Source organism: Trachypithecus francoisi, unplaced genomic scaffold, assembly GCF_009764315.1.
Source record: "Trachypithecus francoisi isolate TF-2019V2 unplaced genomic scaffold, Tfra_2.0 Lachesis_group10, whole genome shotgun sequence".
NCBI lineage: Eukaryota > Metazoa > Chordata > Mammalia > Primates > Cercopithecidae > Trachypithecus > Trachypithecus francoisi.
The window spans coordinates 26,084,306-26,110,158 of record NW_022681455.1 but is presented as its reverse complement, the minus strand read 5'-3'; the positions used below and the strand labels follow the sequence as shown (position 1 = coordinate 26,110,158).

Genomic DNA, 25,853 nt, shown 5'->3' with positions numbered 1-25,853 from the left:
GAAGGTCAGCCCCACCCAACCCTCAACGTTCTTGCATCTCCATTGTCAGTCTCCACAGACAATGGGAGTTTTTCCTTGTAATTTTTTTTTTTTTTTTTTTTTTTTGAGACGGAATCTCCCTCTGTTGCCCAGGCTGGAGTGCAGTGGCACGATCTCGGCTCACTGCAACCTCCGCCTCCCTGGTTCAAGCGATGCTCCTGCCTCAGCCTCCCGAGTAGCTGGAATTACAGGTACTTGCCACCATGCCCGGCTAATTTCTTGTATTTTTAGTAGAGACGGCATTTCACCGTGCTAGCCAAGATGGTCTCGATATCCTGACCTAGTGATCCGCCCGCCTCGGCCTCCCCAAGTGCTGGGATTACAGGCGTGATCCACCGCACCTGGCCTTTTCTTTCTAATTTAACATAACGGAATAGAGTCAAGATAGACCCATTTCTTTTTCCTAAAGAGTATCTCTAAATTGCTGGAATGCTACTTCTAAAATAGTGAATAATCTGAGCTTTACTTTGGGTATAATTCCTAATTCATTCCTGTCCACTTTTAGTAACTTTTTGTTTGTACTCTTAATGGTCTTAAAACGTCATTGCACTTTTTTGAGTTGCGTAATACTGGTATGGTAGGAAAGAGCATGGTCCCTTTAAATGATACCGAAGCGAAAAGAGAAGTGCTGGGTAGAGGAGGGCGTGGTCCTTGGCTAGGTGACCCCCCCCCCGCCCCCAGCCTGTGCCCACGGACCTAGGTGAGAACAGGCATTGTTTTTTCCCTGACCAAACGTTGCATTTCCCAAGACCTTCTTGGCCTGCCACGCCCCCATCATGTGCCTATAAAAACCCCCGAGACCGTAGTGCGTGCACATTTAGTCAGGTGTTCATTCGGAAAAGTAATGTGCTGCGGCAACGCAAAAACGGGTACCAGTAGGCCGCCGGGAAGTTATCTACTTGGTTAGAAAGAGGCGGAGTTTGCCGGGCGCAGTGGCTCAAGCCTGTAATCCCAGCACTTTGGGAGGCCGAGACGGGCGGATCACGAGGTCAGGAGATCGAAACCATCCTGGCTAACACGGTGAAACCCCGTCCCTACTAAAAATACAAAAACTAGCCGGGTGAGGTGGCGGGCGCCTGTAGTCCCAGCTACTCGGGAGGCTGAGGCAGGAGAATGGCGTAAACCCGGGAGGCGGAGCTTGCAGTGAGCTGAGATCCGGCCACTGCACTCCAGCCTGGGCGACTGCGAGACTCCGTCTCAAAAAAAAAAAAAAAAAAAAAAAAGAGGCGGAGTTTCTTCAGAACTGCCAGTAGAACCCAGATTGCTCTAGCGGGCGCTTAGCGCCAGGGGAGAGCTTTAGCATTGCAGTCTACGACATTATATTTCTGCTGCGTTGTCAAAACCTTGCACTCATTTTCAAAGCCCACCTACGCATACACAAAATCAAGAATTTGAGAGAAACTTCTGTGTCTTTTAAGGTAGAGAGTTTAATTGAGCTGTTTAACGTAAACCGCCTATAGACAAGACAAACTACAGGGACCTGTAACAAGTCGGCTGGGGCTTCAGGAGTTGTAAACATTAATCCTCTAGGCACTGAGTTCCACAACCTGACCCTCTATGTACTCCCATAGAGAATTAAGCAGCGGGGCACTGAAGAAGCAGGCCACTTCATCGCATTCCCTGCCAGAAGGACAAGGGAGCTGCTCCTTTTCAACACTATACCTTGGCCATCTTTTTAAAGAAAAATATTTTAACCTCTACTCCCAGGAAAATAACAGGCCACAAAGACAGTTTCTGAGATTATTACGTAATACGTGAAAGACAGCTATTTAGGCTGGGCGTGGTAGCTCACGCCTATCCTCCCAGCGCTTCCAGAGGCGGGCAGATCACCTGAGGTCAGGAGTTCGAGACCAGCCTGGCCAACAATGGAGAAGTCCCGGCTCTACTAAAAAATACAAAACTATGGCGGGCGCCTCTAATCCGAGCTACACAGGAGGCTGAGACAGGAGACTCACTTGAACCCGGGAGGCGGAGGTTGAAGTGAGCCGAGATCAGGCCACTGCACTCCAGCCTGGGCGACAGAGCAAGGCTCTGTCTCAAAAGAAAAAGAAAACAGCTGTTTTAAAAGTCCAGATTTTTAATACAAATGAAGTGCTACAAAGGTTGGAGTAGCACTATTGGACATCTTGGTTGTTTCTATACTTTCATATGTTATAGCTGGTACTATAGCGAACATCCTTACAAATCAATTTTTAGCCAAATATCTGTCCATTTTAAGGTTTACATATTTTAAAATCAATTTCCATACTCTATGCATCCCACACTTCATTTTGGATTTAGTTTTCTGCTTAAATATAGCCGTATCTAGTTCTTAATAAGAATATATGGTGGAAGTTGAGTAAAACCCTCAAAATATTTGTCTATGTAAAGTCTTTCATCCTAATTTTGAATGATAGTTTAGATAGGTAACATTTTAGATAAACAGTTATTTTCCTTTCTTATGTGGAAATACTCCACTGTCCATTTATTATCTGGCTTTGCTGATAAGAATCTACTGGCAATGTAGTTATTATTTAGTACATAATTTTCACATTTTTCTCAGCTTTTGAGGTTTCTTTAGCCTTTATTTTCTACATTTTCAATGTAAAGTTTCTGGTGTGGATTTATTTTTATTTACCAGGTTTAGAATTCACTATGTATTCACATTTGGAGGATTCATGTCTTCATTTCGGGAAACTCAACTGTTATCTCTTCAAGTTGTATTGATCCACTATTTTTATTCTCTTTGCAATTGCTATAGACATATGTTGTCGACTCTAAAAACAATTATCTTCTTTTTAATTTTTATCTAGTGTGTCTCTGTGTCTTCCTATGTGAATTATCTGCAATATGTGTATTCGCTGATTCCAACTGTGACTGGTCAAAAGTTATTTCTTGCACTAATATTATTTCAGTAATTATATATTTTATTTTCATGATTTTAATGGGTTATTTATGTCCACTTGTTTATATTTCATTCTGCCTATTTTAAAATAATTGTTTTAATTATTATACCTATATTATTGTAAGGGTTCTAAGCAAACATATACTGGTATAATAATTATTAAATTTTATATTTATATATTTGTTTAGGTAGATAATACATTCATATGGTTCAAAATTCAGAAGGTACAAAGAATATTCCGTGAAGTCTCCTTCGTACTCTGTCACCCAGTGCCTCTTCCTGGAGGCAAGTAAATTACAGATTCCCTTATAAACATAAGTTACATATATTTTAGCAAACACAAACATATCTATTTTAAAGGTATTTGTATATGGCTGTATTGTTTTTATTTCATTTGTTTACTCCCTGAGTATTGATTTTGTAATAGTCTCTTCAGCATTAGCTTTTCTCATGAGCTTTTTTCCCAATGACCTTAAAAACTTTTTGTTTTATTTATTTTCAAAATAAATTGTATTGTGTATATTTGGGTCTTACAACATGATGTTACGGGACACATATAGATAGTAAAATAGTTACTATAATGAAGCAGATTAACATATCTATCATCTCACATCGTTATTTTTTGTGACAAGAGCAGGTAAAACCTACTTACATAACATAAAATTCTAATACAATACAATTTTATTAACTTTAGTCTTCATGTTGTACATTCGATCTCAAAATTTGTTCATCCTAGCATACCTGCTATTTTATATCCTTTGACCTACATCTCCCCACTGCCTGTGCCCTCCCCTCCTCACCCCCCAACCACTGTTTCATCCTCTGTCTCTCTATATTTGAGCTCTTTTATACAAAACCCCAAATATTCCACATGTAAGGGAGATCATGCAGTATTTTTCTTTTTTGTGCCAGGCTTAGTTCACTTAGCATAATGTCCTCCAGGTCCATTCATGTTGTGGCAAATGGCAGGCTCTCCTTCCTTTTTAAGGCTGAATGTATATACCACATTTTCTTTATGCATTAATCTGTCAATGGACATTTAGATTGTTTCTGTATCTTGGCTACTGTGAATAATGCTGCAATGAACATCAGGGTGAGATATCTTTACAAGGTGGTGATTTCTTCTATTTTGGGCATATACTCAGAAGAAGGATTGCTGATAGTTCTGTTTCTAACCTTATGAACTTTAGAATTAAACTTTGTAGGCTTATGTGAATCATGATCTCTTTCTTTCTCTTTCTCTTTCTATTTCTCTGTCTATTTCTCTCTCTCTCTCTGTCTCTTCTAAGTTCTTGTCAGGTAGTTTGGTGCTTACATAAGATTGGCCTCTTAGGGCCATAGCTAAAAATCTACATTTTGCACTGGGGGCCTATGACTCCTTCCCTCTAAAAATACTGTGGATATTAGAGGTTGCATAATGGTGTAGTGGGTGACTTGGCACAGGTCCAGCTCCCTAGGTTTGAGGCACTCATAAGCCTTTGGCCCAGCAGTGCCACTCAGTTTTTCCAGCCTCTTTTCATGCCTGTGAAGTCCATCTCCAGCCCCTGGTTTTGATCAGTGAGACCCACTCCTTTCTCCCTGCTCAGGGACCTTCCTGGTGCCTGCTGCTGCTCCTTCTTGCCTCAGAATCTGGAGCCCAGCAAGATCTCAGGCTCTGCTTTATCCTACAGGAAAAGTCTCGTCTTATTTGTGAGCCTTATTTTTTTTTAATTATTTCTTATCGCTGATTCTGACAGTGCTATGCATTTGGAGTGGTGGCCCAGGGACATGCTTTCTCAAATCCTGAACATACAGCATCATTTTCACTGGAAGTCAGTATTATTTTTCAGATAAGGAAATGGATATATAGATAAATTTGTTGATTTTCCCCAGGCTATACAGCTAGCAAAAGTCAGAATTGGAAATAAATACCAGGGAACCAGCCTCAGAGGCAAGGGTTTCTCCATCGCTCGGTGATGAAAGTTTCTCATCCGTGCTGGTAACTGTGCTAGGAGATGTATACTCATATAGTGGCCTGGCAGGGCCAGTTGGAGTTGCTACCAAAGTCTAAAACAAGGGTTTCAGATCTTACTGGAAGGTTTTCACTCGTTGGAGGTGACAGAGCCCCACAGATACAGCAACTACAGGAGAATTATGATTAAATTATGGATATTAATTAAAGAATAATAGAAATTGGGTGAAAAGAGATAGTGGAGAGTGGAGCAGATTTACGGAAAAGCTGGGACTTAAGAAGATCCAAGAAGAAAGGGTACATTTTAATTGGTCAAGGGCGAAAGGGATGAAGTGGAAGGTGGAAAGAAGAGACTAGAAAAAGATCAAGAAGAGAGACTAGGGAGCTGTGAAGTCACTGCAGAGAGAGGAGGGAGGGTGGAGGGAGTGTGGAAGAAGAGGAGAGTGGAACTGATTGATGTCAGTGGAAGGAGTCAGGGAGACTAAGATGGCCCAGAATGTTAAGAAAAACAAGTGAAGGTCCACAGTCGAAATAATTAGTTCCTTTAACCCTGGAGGGAATGAAGAGAGAAGGTCCTTGAGAAGGCAGAAGCGGCAGTTTATCTCCCAGGTTGTGACTGTTTGTTATTACAGTTAGAAACTCAACATTGTCCTAAAAGTCTCATAGAGGAGGCTATGGCTATAAGTATCCCTAACTCTCAAAAAGCAAAAGTAAGCTAACTATTGCTAAAATAAAAACCTATAAAAACCTATAAGCTTTTGCCTTCAAGAACTTATAAACAAATAAGCAATCAAGAAGCAAAACAGAAGTTTATGGGTCTGGCAGTAGGGCCTCTGAAGTTGTTTTTACACCAAGTCTTGTCCAGGTTTAATCAGAAAGTCCGTTACTTGTGTTATATTAAGTCCACTCCAGCTACTGGGTGTTACAGAACTTGGGGCTGAATTAACCAGAAATTGCAATATCAAGAGATAAAGTACAGCTGGATACCCACACCAATTTTACTGAAATTTTACAAAAATGAGTGATTGAGATCTATCACTTAACTACTTATTTTAGGCTACGCTATGCAGCAAATATGATTACATTTTTATTTTGCTTTATAATCATGTAGACCCAATAAAAGATTACATTAAGCACTCCCCAATCCCCAACTATGTTGTGCAGTAGATTCTTAGTCCACCAACACCATCATCACCACCACCACTGTCAACAGCATTCTTGATTACAACTAAAATGCTTGATATACAAAGGACTGCAAGACAAAATTCCTTGGTGTCAATAACTTTACAATCCACTTAAGAAGAAAAGTATCCATAAATATAAATTAACACTATTTGGAGGTATAGTTGGCAGATAAGTGGGACAGTGACTACCTGGGATCATAATTCAGGGGAGGGAGTGGTGTGTCTGAGGGCCTGACCAATTGAAGAAGGCTTCATTCATTCTTAATAGGTATTTGTTGAATGAATGGATGAACACACATCTTTGGACCAAAGCACAGCTTTCGGGATGTCATTCCACTTTTTCCCGACCCATCAAATACATACTACATGGGCTCTGATAAGAGACTTCTGCCTACTAGAAGCATCTGCTTCAGCTCCCTGATCTGCCTCTGGTTTTTCATCAAAAACCTAAGTCCGTTTATCTTCCTTGGTCATCCATAAATGAATCCACCAGCACCTACTTTATAGGATATAGTTAACTCTTTCCTCACGTGGAACAAACCCACCCTCTTGCTATTCAAAGATCTTCACCAGCCCTTTCTTTGCATGCTTGGAAAGGTCTTCATCAACTTAAGATTGTAATAGAGCAGGAAACCTGAGAGCTTCTGAGAGAGACTCAGCTATGTGCCATGACTGAAAGCTTACTGGTGCTCAAGGTAAGTAGCTTCTTTCAATGGATCTGAACAAGTTATTCCTAAAAGAATAAAACGTCCCTTCCCACCCTCATCCTCCTCTCAGCCACCACTAGGTAGACACTGAGGAGGATGCACATCCTTAGCTAAGAATGTGGTACACCCATTACAGGAGCAGCAAACCTCAAAGACTCTCTTCATGTAGCTAAAGGAAGAGTCGTAAATTACGCAGATGTGGCTCAGCCTTGGGTCCAGTTCTGATTTTTGCCAGTTCCATAAAAGCTCTATTTAGGAACAGGAGATTAAAATTAGAGCCTTCATACATTGCTAGTGGGAATGTAAAATGTTGCAGCTATATGGAAAACAGTTTGGCATTTCCTCAAAAAGATAAACATAGAATTAATATATGAACCACAAGTTCCACTCCTACATATATACACAAAAGAATTGAAAACAGGGATGCAGATGCTCATATGACAATGTTCCTTGCAGCATTATTTACAATAACCAAAGGGTGGAAACAAACCAACTGTCAATCAACAGGCAAATGAATAAACAAAATATAGACTACTCATACAATGGAAAATAATTCAGCCATAAAAAGGAATGACATTCTGATATATAACATGGATAAATCATGAAATTACGATGCTTAGTAAAGCAAATCAGACAAAAAAGGACAAATATATGATTCAACTTATATAAAATGTCTAGAATAGGTGAATTCATATAGATAACATAGATTAGAGCTTAACAGAATGGAGAAGAGGGAAATTGGGAGTTACTGTTTAGTGGGTACAGGGTTTCTGTCTGGGGTGATGAATAAACTTTAGACATAGTGGTAATCATCGCACAAGATTGTAAATGTAATTAGTGTCACTGAATTATACACTTAAAAATGGTTAAATAGCAATTGGTGTGCTAAAAACACACACATATGTATCTATGACTATAATTATTTTGAAGTTTAAAAAAGTGATAGTGGAAGAGAATGCATTTGTGACATATAGAGTGGGTTTTCTCAAACCAAACATAAAGTATGTTGCGATAAATAAATATAAAATAAATTCAACTATGTTAAAATAAAAGGCTTCTTCTGTTATTTGAAACACAACAAGAAAACAGGAGATTAAGAAGAATTAATCACTGCAGAATAATGTGATGTCCTGGAAATAGAGAATGTCTTTTCCTCTTTGTGGGTTCAGGTAGTCTCAATTCTGAAAATAGTTGTTTGTCCTGTGAAGGGTGTATGTGTGCACAGTTAGCTCACCATTTGGACAATCAACAGAAGAATCTGGCATGTGTGGTTCACCCTGTGGTGCTTCCTGAACTCTCTTTAAGCTCCCACAAAGTGTACTCCAGGCTGAATGACCCGGACTTGGAGAATTGTCCTTCCGGGAGGTGTGGTGGATCCCACAGTGAGAAAGAACCTGCAGAAAGGGGCCAAGGCTTCCTGAAAGGTGCATGAAAATTGTCTGTTGTTGGCCGGACATGGTGGTTCATGCCTCTAATCCCAGCACTTTCAGAAGCTGAGGCAAGTGGATCACTTGAGCCCAGGAGTTTGAGACCAGCCTGGGCAACATGGTGAAAGCCCATCTTTTTAAAAATATAAATTAAATAAATAAATAAATAGATAAAATGGTGGTTATGAGCATGGGATTCCAGAGTCAGACTCCCTGACTTCCCACTTGTAAGAGCTATGATAACGAACATGTTGTTTAGCTTCTATCTACCTCAGTTTCTTTATCTCTGAGTATCATGATAGTACTTATCTCACAGGGATTTGGTGAAGACTAAATTACTTAAGGCATGGAAAGCACCTAGAAGTACCTGGCACATAGAAAGCTTTAGTAAATAGTAGTTCTTAATATGAATTATCTATATGTTGGAGGTAAGGGAGACCTGAGGGGAAGAAAATCAAGTTAGGAAAAGGGTGTGCAATGAAGGGAACCCCTGTAAACAGAATTCTTGGGTTATGAACAGCTCTAAATACACTGTTCTACACTAATTTTTCTGAATTATCTATAACACTTCACGAAGCCTGAAATTACTACACGGTCTAGTATAAGGTAGGGGTGTCATGAAGAATAAAGGGTGAAGACAGTAAAGGAAAGTGGGGCCTGCCCCACAGAAACTCTGCCCTTGCCCCAGCAGTCTCCTTTCCATGGTAATGGCATCAGAGTTCCAGGAGAGAAGAGAGCAGGGTACATGTTGGGGCCAGGAGCATGCAGAGGCACCCATGAGAGACACTCAGGTACCTAGAAGAAGGCTGCCGTGGTCCCAGATTTTCTGGACAGCACTGTTGGAAAAGGAAGGGATGGAGAGGGGAGCATGGGTTACTTGGGAAACATTTTCTTCATATTTCTTCTCTATTTCTACCTGCCTATCCATGTGAGCTCACCAAGCACTTAAGAACAAAACCCAGTCCAGGATGAGTGTTCTGGTCTCCTCCTTCCAATAAAAAGTGATTATTGGCAGCTCTTGCTTTAATGCCAGCTCACCAGGAAGTCAGTCCTAGTGAGGGCATGTGAGAACTATAGAAGGATTGGTGGTATGGATTTCTTTTAAGATATTGCCCTTCCCTCTCCTTCTCTACCCTTCTCCATTACGTCAGGGGTTTGTTAGTCAAACCACCAGGTAGAACATTTCAAAGGTCACAAGACAAAAACAATTACCAGTACATTTTGTTTCCAATTGCAGATTTATTTCCACACACACTAAAAAAATCTATGTTGAAGTTACAGAATTGCCATGAATGCTACACACCATTCAGACTCAGCAGAAAGCCCACAAGAAAAGCACAAAATGAATGCATTCAGCTGCCCCTGTCCCCTGGTGACTAGGGAAGGACAGGCAGAGCCATGTAACAGGGGAGCTGACTCTTTGGGAGGATAGGAAAGCCCAGGGTCAAGGCGAAAACAACACAGACACTGCACAGTGAGGCAGGGATAGATCATGCTGGTGGAAGGAAGGCCCTAGCGTCCCTCTCTTGCCCAATAATAGCACACCATTTGTGAGTTTGCCCACTGTGTCCCCAACAGCAATGCACAGATACAATTCTACCAGCAAGAGCACAGAAACACAGTAAGAGCAAAAGGCAAAGCAGTTTGGGATTATGGGTTGATTTTCAGCCCAAGACACAAAGCCAGCTCGGACTTCTGAATTTTTCCATCCTTGTTCACATCGCAGTGACGCAAGAGAATCTCGCGGAACTTATCAAGGTCCACCCCGCTGATGCTGGGCTGAGGGCGACAAAAGTAACATGTTAACAGGCAAGCCAATGATGTTCCCACCCTTTAACACCCTCTCTGATGCTCTCTAAGCTCAGAGTGTCCTGCCTTGGAGGAGACAGGCCACAGGGAGTGAGGGAATGAGTCTATCGCCTCATCCCACCAAATGCTACCAAAGATAAGTTTTCTGCCAACAGTTTCATTTCTCAGCATGTCCCTTCAGGCCAAAAAACCTTTACTTCCACATCACTTCCCTGCAGTTCTTTCACTGCCTTATTAGCAAGCATAGTAAAGATACGTTGCCTCAAAGTAGAGAATTATGATCATAAATTTCTGCCTTGCTGCACTGATGAGAGAAGACACATTTCATTATCGCCCTGTAGGAGATTTTTGTGCCTCTGGTTTAAAAAAAAAAATGGTTATACTGAATGTAAATCTAAATGCACATGTGGTCGAGCTAGGGATGTAACATTTACTCCAAGGGATATGTTAGGGGGCAAGAAAGAATGTTAGCTAGAAATATGATACATGTTAGCTAGGAAAAGTTTTTTACTTCAAGCTCAAAGGCCTGCAAAAGTGAGGAATGCTTTAACAAATTGATTCTCCATAGGTTACTTCATTTAAGCTTCACAATAATGCTGGGAAGTAAATAATTCCACCTCTTTTACAGATTAGGAAACAGAGGTACAGAGAAAGCTTAAGCTTTCTGCCAAGCTGGAAAGTTGTGGCAGCATTTTTGAGCCCAAGAATAGTCCAACAGTCCTCTGACAATTGGAGATAGTCCTCAATAATCCTCTGATTCCAATTGAGTGCTCATTGCAAAATTTCATACCATTCTCGTGGAGAAAAGGCTGGCCTAAAGAAACTACATGAGTGCTGATGCAACTGTGAATAAACGTCAAAATCAAAGAGCTCATCCTTCAAAATGGATCTCACGTGGTTCACTGGCCCTAAATTTTTTTTTTTTTTTTTTTTTTTTTGAGACGGAGTCTCAGCCGCCCAGGCTGGAGTGCAGTGGCAGTGATCTCAGCTCACTGCAACCACCGTCTCCCGGGTTCAAGTGATTCTCCCCTCTCAGCTTCCCAAGTAGCTGGAATTACAGTCACCCGCCATCATGCCCGGCTAATTTTTGTATTTTAGTAGAGACAGGGTTTCACCATGTTGGCCAGGCTGCTCTTGAACTCCTGACCCCAGGTGATCCGCCCACCTTGGCCTCCCAAAGTGCTAGGATTACAAGCGTGAGCCACCATGCACAGCCACGGGCCCTAAATTTAAAATAGATCCAAGTGGTCCTTTTTTGACTAGAGATGACAGCTTACTCAAGTTTCCTGAAAACCAGCACCTTTTTCTTTTGGGGGCTTTCAGAGCTCATCCGAACCAACCAATCAGAACTCAGTTAAATTAACCAATCAAGGCTCAGCTCTATTGACCAATCAGACTCAACGCCAACAACCAATTGGAACTAAGCAAGTTTGAATCCTTTATTTGCATAAACAGAACTCGCTGGAAACCTGAGTGAGCACTGACTGTAAGATTCAAACCCCTTTTGTTCTCTGCACCCTGGTTTACACTGAAAAGTATGTCTTCCATTTTCCCGTTTTTTCTTTTTTGAGACGGAGTTTCACTCTTGTCACCAAGGCTGGAGTGCAGTGCCTAATCTCAGCTCACTGGAACCTCCAACCTCCACCTCCCAGGTTCAAGTGATTCTCCTGCCTCAGCCTCCCAATTAGCCGGGATTACAGGTGCCCACCACCACACCCGGCTAACTTTGTATTTTTTCCGTAGAGATGGGGTTTCACCGTGTTGGCCAGGCTGGTCTCAAACTCCCGACCTGTGATGATACGCCGGCCTCGGCCTCCCAAAGTGCTGGGATTAGAGGCATGAGCCATCATGCCCAGCCCCATTTTCAAACTATTAACGGGAATAAAGCCTTTCCACTAAATTCCTTTTCAGAAAACTTGTGTTCACAAATCTAAATTTAAAGATCAGTATACAGAGAGAAAAAACAAAAAACAAATTTAGTCAAATTTCCAAGCCGCTTGATTACTGGAGTAGTTTTATGAGTGAACAGAGAAGGCAGCCACCCGCAGGTTTGATTTCAGGGGCTCTGGGAAGCACTCTTCATTACCCAACCCTGCCCCAAGGTTTTTTTCGTTTCCAAAAACAAAATCACTAAAAACGTCATCAGTAGGAGAAAAAAAAATTGTCCCTTAACTAGCGAGCCACATTAAGACTCGTTAATTTGCACTGTCCAATGGGGCAAATGACTGACACCAAATCTATTATTGATAGCAGTTTTTAAATAGGAGGGAGGAGGAAACAGCAAAAGAAATTGGGAGCCAGATGGCAGAGCAGGAATAATAAACACCAGAGTAGGGTTGGTGTTCAGAGAGATATCAGGAGCTGAAAGTCTGGGACCAGAAGATAAATTTGATCGACTTCACTCTTCTGTGAAGAGTGCCCTGAATGATTAGACTCTGAGGCCACAATGTAGCTCGATCTGTCAATAGGTTCTCTTGTAGTTCTCTGCCAGTACCAGGCAAGTGTAGATGTGGCCCGAGGAAATACGGCTCAGAGGTCCTGAAAAGAGGCTGCATTCTGAGATCCCCTGGTGGTCTCAGTTCATTTGTTGTACAATGCAATGTGGGAATTTTTGCTTTTCACCGTCTTCAATGACTTGTTGCTAAAACTTTTCTCCACTAAATGGCCCCAGGATCCTTTTGGCAAATCCCAAGTTTAGAAAAATACTCAAGTGGTAGTCATTTACAAATTAGTGTGAATTAATTTGCCAATGTATTTACCTCATTCAAACTATTCTAAGTTTGTTTTTGTTTTGTTTTGTAATTGAAGAATAATGGGCTTTGTTTCCCATCATAGTAATTATTTCCTTCAAGTGAGTAGAAATACTTTTGGTGTATGAATGTATGTGTGTTAGGGGATGTGGGAATGAATGCGGATGTGTGTAAGGGAAGTTCCTTCAGACCTTTTGAGTTATGTTTTTAATATTGAACAACTCAATATGAGTCAGGAGACCTAAATGCCACAGCTCAAAAAATGCACGTGTCACTGAAGACACATCACCAGAAACCCTTGGAGCCTCAGTCTTAACAACAATTTTTATAACAAGTGACTAATATAATTGCAGATAGGTTCCTGAGGTAAAAGCTCTAAATACATTAACTCTAATCTTTAGAACAACCCTAGGAGGTTGTATCTACTTTCATCATTAATTCATAGATGAGTAAACTAAAGCACAGAGAGGTTAATTAACTTGCCCACTGTCACACAGCTGAGCCATGTCAGAACCAAGATACAAATCCAGGCAGGCAGGTCCCAAAGTGTATATTTTTCATCACTACACTGTATCATAACCTTTCATGTAAAAGTGTAATTTTTTCCTCATTCATCTCATAGGACAGTGTGAGAGTGGATCTGAGATAAAATTGATTGAAAAATGCTGACCTGTCTCCCTTTAATCCTGGCAGTTGGGGGACCTTTGGGTCTGGCCTTCTCTTCCCAATTCTTGCCCGTAGTAGATACTCAATTATATCTATGAAATTAGTGAATGACTATCCTCAAATGCAGCCTTCCTATTTTTGTCATACGACTACCCTTTCGTGTACATTCCAATTCTCTTAAAATAATTAAAGTTCATATCCAAGCCTTCTGTTAACCAGCACTCCACAAATCTCTATCTTAGAGTCATCATGACTCCAACAGTGGACCACTAAAGGAACTGAATTAGAGTTTTACTGATGGTAAGTGCATTTTATTGTAATCCACTTAAAATAATTCTCTATTAATCAAAATATTTAATTAACCAGAACCTTATTCTCTAACCATGCAAAATTACGACGTTTTCTGTCTCCAGTTTACTATATATTGGCCACAGTGGTGTTTGAAAACATTGAGGCGACAGGCAGAAGTTAAGATATTATTGCTTTAGATATCCATCCAGGTCTCTACCAACAAGCCTCAGCTTGTTTACAAATTATCACCTGCCATTGCTCTTTAAAATGAAAATAAGAAATTACATTGGTGTTCCTTTAGGATCACTTTACTAGGCAAATGGAAATGTCTGCTCAGATACTGGGAAGTCTCCTAGCAGTGATGTAATTTGAGAAGCTCCAGGAAGAACCTCTTCAATCTTCCAACTTTCTTCCCATCACCAGTTCCCACCACCCCAGACATTCTTTTGTTAGATATTCACTCTTTGGGATTACATTTTCTTCTCCTTGCCACCTATCCTCTCTTTTCAGTTTTTCAACACCCAAGAGATGGCAGCACGTTAAGTCCCTAACTTAATAGTGTGAAAACATATACTATATATACCAGAATGCTCTCTTCCTTGATAGACAAAGCTAGGTCAAAATGAAGTCATCATCAACTTTCTGAGTAGTGAGGGGAAGAAAAGTCAGGTTGGAGGAAAGGACATTGAAGAACGAAATGGGAAAACACACCTGCTCTTTCTTCAGATGTTTGCTAAAACTTGACAATGGATCCCAGGAATTTTAAAGCATGCAAACCACTTGATTTAGTCATTTTATTCCTGGGACAAGGCCAAATACAGAGAAAGATTTTTGCACAAAGATATTATTGCATTATTGTTTTGAATCACAGACATGGGACACCATCTAAATTATTAGTAATAGGGGAGTGTTTAAGTAAATTATGATCTAACCACAGGTGAAATATTATGTGGTTACTGAATGACTATTACTATTATTCTATAATAGGCTATATATAGTATGATCTATATTATATATAATATACTATTAAATTGTAATGTCTATTATTCACTATAATCTCAACCATATAAAAACATACATAGGAGAGAAGTCAGTTCACAGTCAGTCTGTTAGAACATAGAGGTTATGCTTCTGTTTTTTCTGGTTTCTGTTTTCTCATTTCTCTATGACACATGTCTCATTTTTACAATTTAAAAGTGAAAAGAAACATTTTTGCTAAGGGCTAGCTCTTTAGAGAGGCACATGTTAGATTCAATCCTTTATTGAATCTATCAATAAAAGAGGTATTGTCCCCTCTTGCCAACCATTTTCCTTGTCAATAGCAGAGAAAAAGCAAATGTGGCGTCCATCAAGGAAAAGAAAGAACTTTAGGGAGGCCTGTGGGCAGGAACTCCCATCACTTCCAGGCAGCCAATTTATTTGGCTTCCAATGTTACTGTTCACATTTATACCTTCTCTTGGGAGATCTTGAATTTCTTGCCATTCTACTTTCTAATTTAAGCAGTGGATTCTTGTGTTGATTTTTATGCTGCTCTGAGTGAGCTACAGATTGTTAAAAAGTCTTGTAGGTCAGGCGGAGTGGCTCACGCCTGTAATACCAGCACTTTGGGAGGTGGAGGTGGGCAGATCACTTGAGGTCAGGAATTTGAGACAAGTCTGGACAACATGGTGAAACACCATCTCTACTAAAATTGCGAAAATTAGCTGGGTATGGTGGCGTGCACTTGTGATTCCCAGATACTCAGGAGGCTGAGGCAGAAGTATCACATGAACCCAGGAGGCGGAGGTTGCAGTGAGCTGAGATCACACCATTGCACTCCAGCCTAGGCAACAGAGTGAGATTCCATCTCAAAAACAAACAGACAAAAATATTGTACAGAAGTTGTGTATATGATTAACAATATTGTATTGTATACTTGGAAATTTGCTATGAGGGTAAATGTTATGTTAAGTGTTCTTGACATAAAAGAAAACAAAACAAAACAAAAAGACAAAAAAAAAAGGTGGAGGGGGTAGCTAGAGAAATGTTTGCAGATAATGGATAAGTTTATGTCATTGATCATGATGTGGTTTCATGGATATATACTTATGTCCAAATGCATCAAATTGTATACATTAGGTATATACAGTGCTTTTTTAAGTGTCAATCATATCTCAATACATTTGTTGGAATAAAAGAAACCATGTTTACTCCTCAGGGACCTGCTATCTTATCAGATTGACAGAGGAAAGACTTGGGTGCCATTTTTCAGAGCTTGGGGAATGATGTGTTTTGATAACCAAATAATCTTGTTCATGTAAAGTCAATATTACATCACATATGATTGTCCAAGAATTAAAAGACTATAAGATAAGCTTACTTCAGAGTTATTACTGCAAACACTAAAAACCCGATCCAGACTTTGTAACTGGGCCAGCTTCCTGCTGACCCCATGGTATATGCTCTCTGACAGTATCTTTGAAAATAAATTCCAAATACTGATTTGTTTACTTCTCCCATGGCCCCTTTTTATAAAATGAAAATAAAGAAAAAAGTCACAGGAAAGACTCTGTTTATAAAGCCAAGAAATGTGAAATTCAACTACTGGTCATCATTTGACTACAGCATACAAATTATATGGTGAGTATTTTTAAAGAAACCTAGAAGACTAAGGAAGGTCCAGTAAAGACTAGGAAAGACACAGTAAGTGTATGCACCTTCAATTATTGGAGGAGAACATTAATAATGAACTACTGTGTACATATGTTTTAGCTCAACAAATCATCTGGAGAATCCCAATAAATTCCTTCTGAATTACTGACCACAGTCTGACTTGGTCCCTAGGAACTAGCTCTGTCTCAAATTGGCCTGATGCTTACACTGAGAGGTGCCTTTGTGCTGCCCCAGCAGCTCCACAGAAACAGAGAGGCGAAAAGGGGCGAGGATCTTCACCTTCCCATAGAGGTGATATAAATCCATTGAAGAATGAGGCTGATCTCTGCTTCCAACTAATTTTTTGCATGGTCTAGTATTTTTCCCATCTCTTTCATTTTCTCTGGAAAAAATGTCTTGTCTGCTACATTGTTGGTTTGGATTTTACTTCTACCTCCTCCTACTGGCTTTTGGAAACCATTGCCAAACTCAATGACAATTGAAAGGCAGAGTTACTGAAGATTATTAAGATTATCCAGATTCAAAAATCATGATTTTTTACGAAGGGATCCAGTAAAATTACACTGATTATAGATATCTGGGCTTTCTCTTAGAAAAATCATATGGAAATAGCAAGTATCATAGTCACTAAAGTTATGACAGCTATATCACTTTCCAGATCAATATGTGGTATAGCTAATATTTTTTGCTTTTAATAATAATTTATTACCATGGTATTAATTAGTGAAGTAACGCAATATCAATTGCCTTATGCAGATTTTCCTCCTGTAATCTTCATGGCAACTTTATGGAAGTAGGATCTATGACAATTTCCATCTTCCAGATGAAAAAACTGAGGTTTGGAGATGCAAAATAACTTGCCCAAGGTCTCACTGGCAGGGAGTGGTAAAATCAGGCCTGGAACCCCAGGGGGTCATCCTAGAATCTGAATTCTTAGCTTGAATTCTCATCAGCTTCTTAACTTTTACTTGCCTTTATTTTCAACATTTTTCTATAGTATGCAGAGATAATTTTATAATCAGAAAGGAAGCAAAAATGTTCAAGCTATGCATACTAAAATGTGTTAGTAAATTGCCATCTGACATACCTATCTTTTAGAAGTTTTCTTTTGTACTGGATTTTTTTACATTATTGTTTTGGACAGGAATATCCAGTAGAATGGCATAGCCATGCATTGAGCTGCTGATTCCTTTTCTGAAATTCTCTTTCAATAACTATTCTCAAGCTGAGAAATGTACTCCAAATATTACAGCAGCTTTGTTCTAAGAAAATAACAAAGACTATTACTTTTGGGAATCATTCGATATCCCAGGGTCTGTGATCAGTGTTTATGTTATTTCTAGTCAGCACACAACCTTGGGAAGTAAATATTGTGCCCATATAACGGATGAGAAGACAAGTATCAGAGAGATTGAGTAACTTGCCCACAGATATACAGTTCATAAATGGCTGATCTGGAATTAAAGCTCAGATCTGTCACAGTCCAAAGCACTGTCTCCCATTTTACACTGCCTCATCTACAAAAAAAAATTCCAATCAGTTCTTTTCATAGCAAGGGAAAAGAGAAAGAAGGGAGAAGAACCAAAATGAGGTTACCAAAGAGGAGGAGCAGCAGCCACCCCCAACCAAGGCAGCCCCTCCGGAAACCACCGCTTCAAATTCTGTAAATCGGATGTATTCTGATTGAAGCAGAGCCTAATCCCTCAGCCCAACCCAGCTGCCTCCCACAGCCTGGCGAAGACGTGGGATGCTGCAAAACTGTTTTCAGCAACAAACGACACCTCTGACCTGAGAAAAGATTGTTTCCCACAAGTATGAGACTAAAGAAAAGGGGGAGCAAAGAAGAAGAGAGGTTGATTTGGTTAATGACTGATTGCTCACTGTGACTGTGCATCCATACTCACAGCTGGGCTGTGTGTGGGGGCCATGGAAGAGCAGAAGGCCAGAACCTCTGTGGAGGGTGGTGGGATAGAGTGCAGTAAGGTTCCAAAGCCCCCAGGCTCTACACTCAGGCAGTCACTGCCCCTGGATCCAATGCATAAGATACCAGGCAGCTCTCAAAAAACTGTCCCATTCATTCTCTCAAAAGCAAATTAAAACTCTAGTTTAGCAAATGCTGCCATGCAACTTTAATATTCCTATAGATAACTGCTCAGTTTCTATTGCAGAAGCCATTGTGGCATTAAATAGATAATGGGTGAAATGGGATTTTCCTCTAGCAATCAATATAAAAAGCAATACCACACCAATACCCATCAATTATTCTGGCTGTGCAAATGCCTGTGAAATCTCCAACCGGAGCAACAAGAGAACGAGGAAAAGAAGAGGCAAGGGACCCGTTGGGATGAGAACAACAAAAGAAGGGGGTCACAGAAGACGTCTCATCAGGCTAATTAGACATCAGAGAGGGTTTTATCCATGCCTGCTCTATCACAGTACACAAACTTTCTGGAGATTCATGCAAAAATTGATATCTGGACATTTTTCAGCTGCAAGCCTCCATAGTGTTAATCGGATTTTCAAAGAAGTCTGGAACTCCACAAACAGCTCATAATTGCTACTCTAATTTTTTGCCATCTGGGCTGACCAGAAAAGAATCGTGTTCTGAACAAACCTCAAAAACTCCCTGAGGATACAAGACTACTAAATTCATTATCTACACAATCCCATGGAAATGGAAGAATTGGAAATGATCTGCTAAACTGGATCATGCAGCTGGTCAATACAGTTCAACAGGACCTCGAAGGAAGTTTTTTAAACGCTGTCTATCCTACATAAAACAGCTGTGTGATGTAAATATAATCTAAATTTCATCCACCCCAACCTCAGCAATGTCTTAACCGATAAATAACCATCTTAGGCTAGGTATTAGATAAGCCTCTTAGTAAAAAAAATATATATATACACACACACACACACACACACACACACATATATATATACACACATATATATATAATTCTGAAGGTAAGTTTTATTACATGAAATTCAATTAAATGTTTTAGTTATTCTAATAACCAAGTCTAAAGGGAAAAGGGACTTTCTGTAACCAAAAAATAGAACAGAAAGATATTCAGTGGCACTGCAGTCCTTTGGTAAAATAGGTGGCCTTTAAATGATAGTAAAAAGATACCTGTATGATAACTTCAAGTAATTTAAACTACAATCTTAAGAAAGCGAGGGAGGTTTATTGGGTTTTGTAGCAATTCAAAGGTTATTAAATAAACTGCATCCCTATATTTTATCTTTGACATTAACCTTCAGTCTCACTGATTCCCACACATAAACAATGGAATCAATCAAAATGACAATCCCAGTTCATAATAAGAAGAACCTGCACTCACCTGGACCAGCTCCATCATGTCTTTGACAAACCCATCCACTTCTGGGCCTTCTAGGGCTCCCGTTTTACTCTGAAAAGGAAAAGATCCAATTGCCTAAATATCATTTTCTTAAGCCAAAAAGCAAAGGAATAAATTAGATAAATAAACCATATCAGTATTCTTGTGTGGCCGCAAATAGATTTAGAAGTGGCATGTTCCAATTTATGTTCTCCATGCAGGACGTGAATGTTCCACATGAATTAAAATAACTCGTTGAAAACTACTCCATGTAACCAAATGAGAAGTCACACTTTTGAGTTCCTCGGCTTTTGCAGATTGCAGTCGTATGTCATATATTGACTTTATTTGCTTCCCGGGTCCTAGGCTTCAGTTTAGATAAGTGTTAATTGTACATAATATTAATCCTTTGAGGTATAGGTTGAAACTTTTTTATCTTGCCCTATAATTTGGCAATGATATGGTGATTACTAAAATATTTATTTTAAATCCAGGGAGACTACATTGAATGAACATGTTAGAATTATCATTTGGTCTGTACATGAGACCCTTTATTCCCATTTTATAACACATGCAAATATGAACATCTATAAAATACAATACATATTAAAGTATTTGTTTATTCTCTAAAATTCCACTATAATAACTCATCTGCTCTCTTTGTGATTTCTTAATCCTGAGCCTTTCACATACCATTTTTAAAATTCCATTCCCTTAGTGTATTTACCAAACACTTATATTGTACTTACCAGGCACTCTCATAAAAGCTTTCTAAACCTGAATTCATTTAATTCTCATAACATCCCCAGAAGGTAGGTATTATTATCCTTATCACCCTACTTTTACAAATAAGGAAAACAAAGCACAGGGAAGCTAAGGAACCTGCCCAAGGTCCCATAGGTAATAAGCCATGATTCAAACCTAGGTAATTGGTCACAGAAGTCACATGTTTAACCACCTCTATGCTAGACTGCCTCTCCCAGGTGATGCTGTTTTCTGCTCAGAACATGACACATAATTATCTAATCTGATTAGTTTCAGGGAAACATCCTTATAATCTTTCCCAACTTTTTTCTTCTTTTCTACTTTTCTTCCTTCTTACATCATACTATCTTATCCTTAGGAAATTTAATCTCTTTGCCATACTTTGTACTTATACTTTTTATTTTCTCCCCTTTTCATCAAATAATTGGTTCTACAAGAAAAATAGTTTTTATGATAAATAGGTATGACTTTTCCTCTATTTCTTTGGGTTGAATACTGGGTTGGGGGGTTGTATGTTTTTGTGCATGATTATAAATGAACTCTTAGTCCTACAAGAAGGAGAAAACTTGTAGTTTGGGCCCGAGGAGACAAAAAAAAGTCATTTTTTTTTTCTTTTCTCAACCATGTGTACTCCTTTGGCTATTTTTACTTTATTCTCAGAAGGTCTGTAGAGAATTTGAGAGTACCTTGACCTAGAAACACACAGATGGGATTGTATTCAACATGTAATTTTAGGGTCTGTTGGGTAAGATGGTTCCACATAGGGGCTAAACAAGGTTCCTACTCAAAGATGGCCAGCACAATATAAAGAGACACACTTACAACATCATAGTGGGCAAAGATTTTCTCAAAGTCCCTTTTCCTTTCTTCAGTAGAACAAGCCTGTGTAAGGAAAAAACATTATGTCAGTCCAGCAATGTGACAATTCAGCTGTACAATTCTTCCAGAGTCCTGGGCAACTTTTGTAAACTTTGAGTCAATGACCTTTAAGATCCCTTGATTCCACGCTGAGCCTTGTCTGTTTCTAAATAAGTTATAAAGTAGAGCAAATAGATGCCTTCCTTTCTTCTTTCCTGCTCAAATCCGTAGAGAAACAGCAATGACATAAACCCATCTAGAGAAATGTCACTACTTACATCTATTTTAAATTGGAGAAGGAAGTTTTCCTGAAGAGCCAGAATCCTAAATTAAAAAAAAAAAAAAAAAAATCCACATAAGGATCATTCAGCTCTCAGTTATATGAAAATTTATAGCCTTGGTGTGTGGAAAGTACAGGCAATTTCCTGCAGAACAGAATAGGTACTTGAAAGACAGAACTTCCTACATCACAAAAACAGAGAAATTAATTGGGAAAAACTCGTAGAGATTAGTAGTCACCACAGACTTTTAAAAGTTCATCTCGGTGGAAAATGCACAGTAATGGCCTTCTGGAAATTCTCTCCTTCATAAAGCAATGAGAAAACTGGAAAAAATATTCAAAATAATTTTCCCAGAGCTCTGGAAAACAATTAAAGTCTTGCAGCAATCTGGGGAGTGTTTACTCTGGAAAAAAACAGCTAAATCTTTCTTTCTTTTCTTTTCTTTTTCTTTCTTTTTTTTTTTTTTTTTTTTTTTGAGAAGGAGTCTCACTCTGTCGCCCAGACTGGAATGCAATGGTGCGATCTCACCTCACTGCAAGCTCTGCTTCCCGGGTTCATGCCATTCTCCTGCCTCAGCCTCCCGAGTGGCTGGGACTACAGGCGCCCGCTACCAGGCCCGGCTAATTTTTTTGTATTTTTAGTAGAGATGGGGTTTCACCGTGTTAGCCAGGATGGTCTCGATCTCCTGATCTCATGATCCACCCGCCTTGGCCTCCCAAAGTGCTGGGATTACAGGCGTGAGCCACCGCACCTGGCCCCTAAAAGAGCTGAATCTTGGTTAGAACAATGACTGTAGCATTTAACTTGCCCTAATAAATACACAGAGCCCGTTAGCAAGAAGAGAGTGGGAGACTTACTGGTCCAAGACATTTTAGAAAATCTCTGTCCAATTATGAATTGACCATTGAACTAACCTAGCAGAGACTTCAGTGGACACACCTCACAAAGAATATAGACTTCATAGAATTAATTCAGAAAAGTCACCAAATAAACAACAACAAAAATCATTAACACACCAGAAACATGACTTATAAGAAATACTAAAGGGAGTCCTTCAGGCTGAAATTAAAGGACACTAGACAATAACTTAAATCCACCTGAAAAAATAAAGAGCACCAGGAGCGGTAAATATATAACCCAATATAAAATACAGCATAAATGTATTTTTTTGTGTGTAACTTTTTTGCTATCTGATTTAAATGACAATTTCATAAAACAATAACTAAAAATCTATGTTGCTGAGCACACGATATATAAAGATATAATTTTAACAACAGAAAGGAGGAGAAAGGCATTTAAACTATATAGAAGTAAAATTTGGGGTATAATATTGAAATTCAGTTGTTATTAATCCACAATTAGATTTGACCTAAATTAAAATGTTAATTGTAATCTAGCAGACAACTGCTAAGAAAATAACTCAAAAAATAGCAAAAGAAAAATAAGGGAATTAAAATAATACATTTGAAAATGTCTGTTCAATGTGCAGGAAGCAGTAATGGAAGGATAGAGGAATTTTTAAAACTTAAGACAAAGAGAAAACAAATAGCAAATATAAATCCTACCTTCTCAGTAATCACGTTAAATATACACGTATTAAATACTCCATTAAAAGCACAGACTGGCAGAATGGAAAGAAGTAAAACTATCTCTTTATAGATGATACAATCTTGTATATATAAAGTCCTAAGGAATCCAACAAAAAACTACTAGAGCTAATAAACAAATCCAGCACGCTGGCAGAATGCAAGATTAATATAAAAAAGTTAATGACATTTCTATACATTAACAATGGCCATTCCAAAAGTGGAATTCGGAATACTAATCCTTTTATGATACCATCAAAAAGAATAAAATATTTAATAAATTTAATAAAAGAGGTTCAATTTGTAGACTGAAAACTACGAAACATTGTTGAAACAAATTAAAGACCTAAGTAAATGAAAAAACATCCCACGTTCATACATTGGGAGACTTAATATTTTTAAGGAGACAATGCTCCCCAAATTGATCTGCAAGTTCAAAACAATCCTCATCAAAATCTGAATTGGCTTTTTTGCAGAAATTGACAATCTGGTCCTAAAATTAATGTGAATATGCAAATGAACCAGGATAGCCAAAACAATCTTGAAAAAGGGGAACAAAGTTTGAGGACTCACATTTTTTATTTCAAAATTTGCCTACAAATCTACAGAATCAAGATAGTGTGATATTGGCATAATGACAGACATGTAGATAAATGGAAAAGAATTGAGAGTACAGAAATAAACCCATACATACGGTCAATTGATTTTCAGAAAGGGTGCCAAGACCATTCAGTAAGGAAAAATATTCAAGAAATGGTGTTGGGACAAATAGATATCTACATGCAAAATAATGAAATTGTGCCCCCACCTTACACCGTATTAAACAATTAACATGAAATGGATTTACATAAAACAGAAACTTTATAATTTATATAACTCTTAGAAGGAAACAAAGGGGTAAATCTTCATGAGCTTGGATTTTGGCAATGGCTTCCTAGATGTGATATCTAAAACACAAACAACCAAAAAAGTTAGACAAATTGGACTTCATAAGAATTAAAAACATTTGTGCTTCAAAGTACATCATCAAGAAAATGAAAACACAACTCTCAAAATGGGAAAAAGTTTTTGCTGATTATACATCCGAGAAGTGTCTAGTAAACAGAATATACATAGAACTCTTACAGTTCAATAACAAAAGGACAAATCACCCAATTTTTTTAATTGGGCAAAGGATCTGAACAGACATTTCTCCAAAGAAGACATACAAATGCCCAATAATACATAAAAAATATTCAAAATGCAAATCTTTTTTATATATCTTTTTTATGATATATATCATAAAAAAGTATAATCTTTTTATGATTAAAAAAGATGCAAACAATAACAAGTACTGATTAGAATATGGAGAAATTAAAATCCTGATACATTGTTAGTGGGAATGTAAAATGGTGCAGCCACTTTAGAAAACACTTTGGCAGTTCCTCAGAAAATTAAATGTAAAATTACTATATGAACCAAAAATTCTGCTCCTTAATATATAACCAAGAGAATCACAAACACATATTTAACCCAAAACATGTAGAAACATTATTCACAATCTCTAAAAAGTGAAAATAACTCAAATGAACATCAACTGATGAATGGACAAAATGTGATATGTACATACACGGGACTATTACTCAGCCATAAAAAGGGATAAAGTTATAACATGGATGAACCTTGAAAACGTTACTCCAAGTGAAATAGCCAGATAGGAAAGGCACATATTGTATGATTCCATTTATATGAAATGTCCAGAATAGGTAAGTCGATAGAAATAGAAAGTAGATTTGTGGTTGCCAGAGTCTTGTGGGAGGAGGAAGAGGGGAGTGACTGCTAATGGGTACTGGATATCCTTCTGGCATAATGAAATGTTCTAACATTAGATACTGGTGATGACTGGACAACCTTATGAATGTATTAAAATCTACCAAATTGTATACTTTAAAAGGGTAAATTTTATGGTACTTAAATTATATCTCAATTTTAAAATAATCGTGTTTTTGTTTTAGAAAGCAAATATGTCTGTCTTTTCTGTATAATTATAATTATACTTTAATAGGATACAGTCAGTTTCAGTAGATTCAACATTAGATTCATGTTGTATTCATAGTCGTAAGGATATATAGAAAAAGTAGAAAAAATGTAACACAACTATGTGGAAAATCTTTCCCCCTCCAAATGCTCAGAATAGAGGGAATTAATTTGAACCAATTAGAAGATAGAATATCCTGGAAGTCTGCAAGGAATATTGTTCTTACTATTTGCTGGCACCAGGCAGCCTAAATCATGTTGCCAGTCACAGCACATATACTTGGCAGGTGCTTTTATGTAGAGGAATTGAACTGCATTTCAGAGCTGAAAGCAGAGAGAGAAAATTCCTATCTGCAAATGTTTTAAGGCCTCTTTGTTGTTGTATTAGTTTCCTAGTGCTGCTGTGACACACTGCCACAAACATAGTGGCTTCAAATGACCGTAATCATTTACAGCACTTGAAGCTGAAGTCTGAAATTGATCTCACTGGGCAAAATTCAAGCTGTCAACACGGCCACATTCCTTCTGGAGGCTCAGGGAGAATCCCTTCCCTTGCCTTTTTTCGGGTTCTAGAGACTGCCTACATTTTTTAGCCTCTTCTTCCACTTTAAAGCCAGCAACTAGCATTTTCAAATCTCTCTGTGA

The 25,853-nt window shown here is 38.7% G+C and overlaps 1 protein-coding gene across 1 annotated transcript in view; it reads right to left on the bottom strand.

Moving 5' to 3' along the window:
• Positions 1-9,411: 9,411 nt before the first annotated feature.
• The window catches only part of SCGN (secretagogin, EF-hand calcium binding protein), a 50,282-nt gene continuing 33,840 nt past the window's right edge, over positions 9,412-25,853 (bottom strand). The window contains exons 8-11 of the mRNA XM_033216427.1: positions 21,604-21,649; positions 21,290-21,349; positions 19,706-19,774; positions 9,412-9,971 (exon numbers count right to left, since the gene is read on the bottom strand). Coding sequence (XP_033072318.1) covers positions 9,843-9,971; positions 19,706-19,774; positions 21,290-21,349; positions 21,604-21,649 — 304 coding nt within the window. The 3' untranslated portion in view covers positions 9,412-9,842. The remainder of the gene's footprint in view (positions 9,972-19,705; positions 19,775-21,289; positions 21,350-21,603; positions 21,650-25,853) is intronic.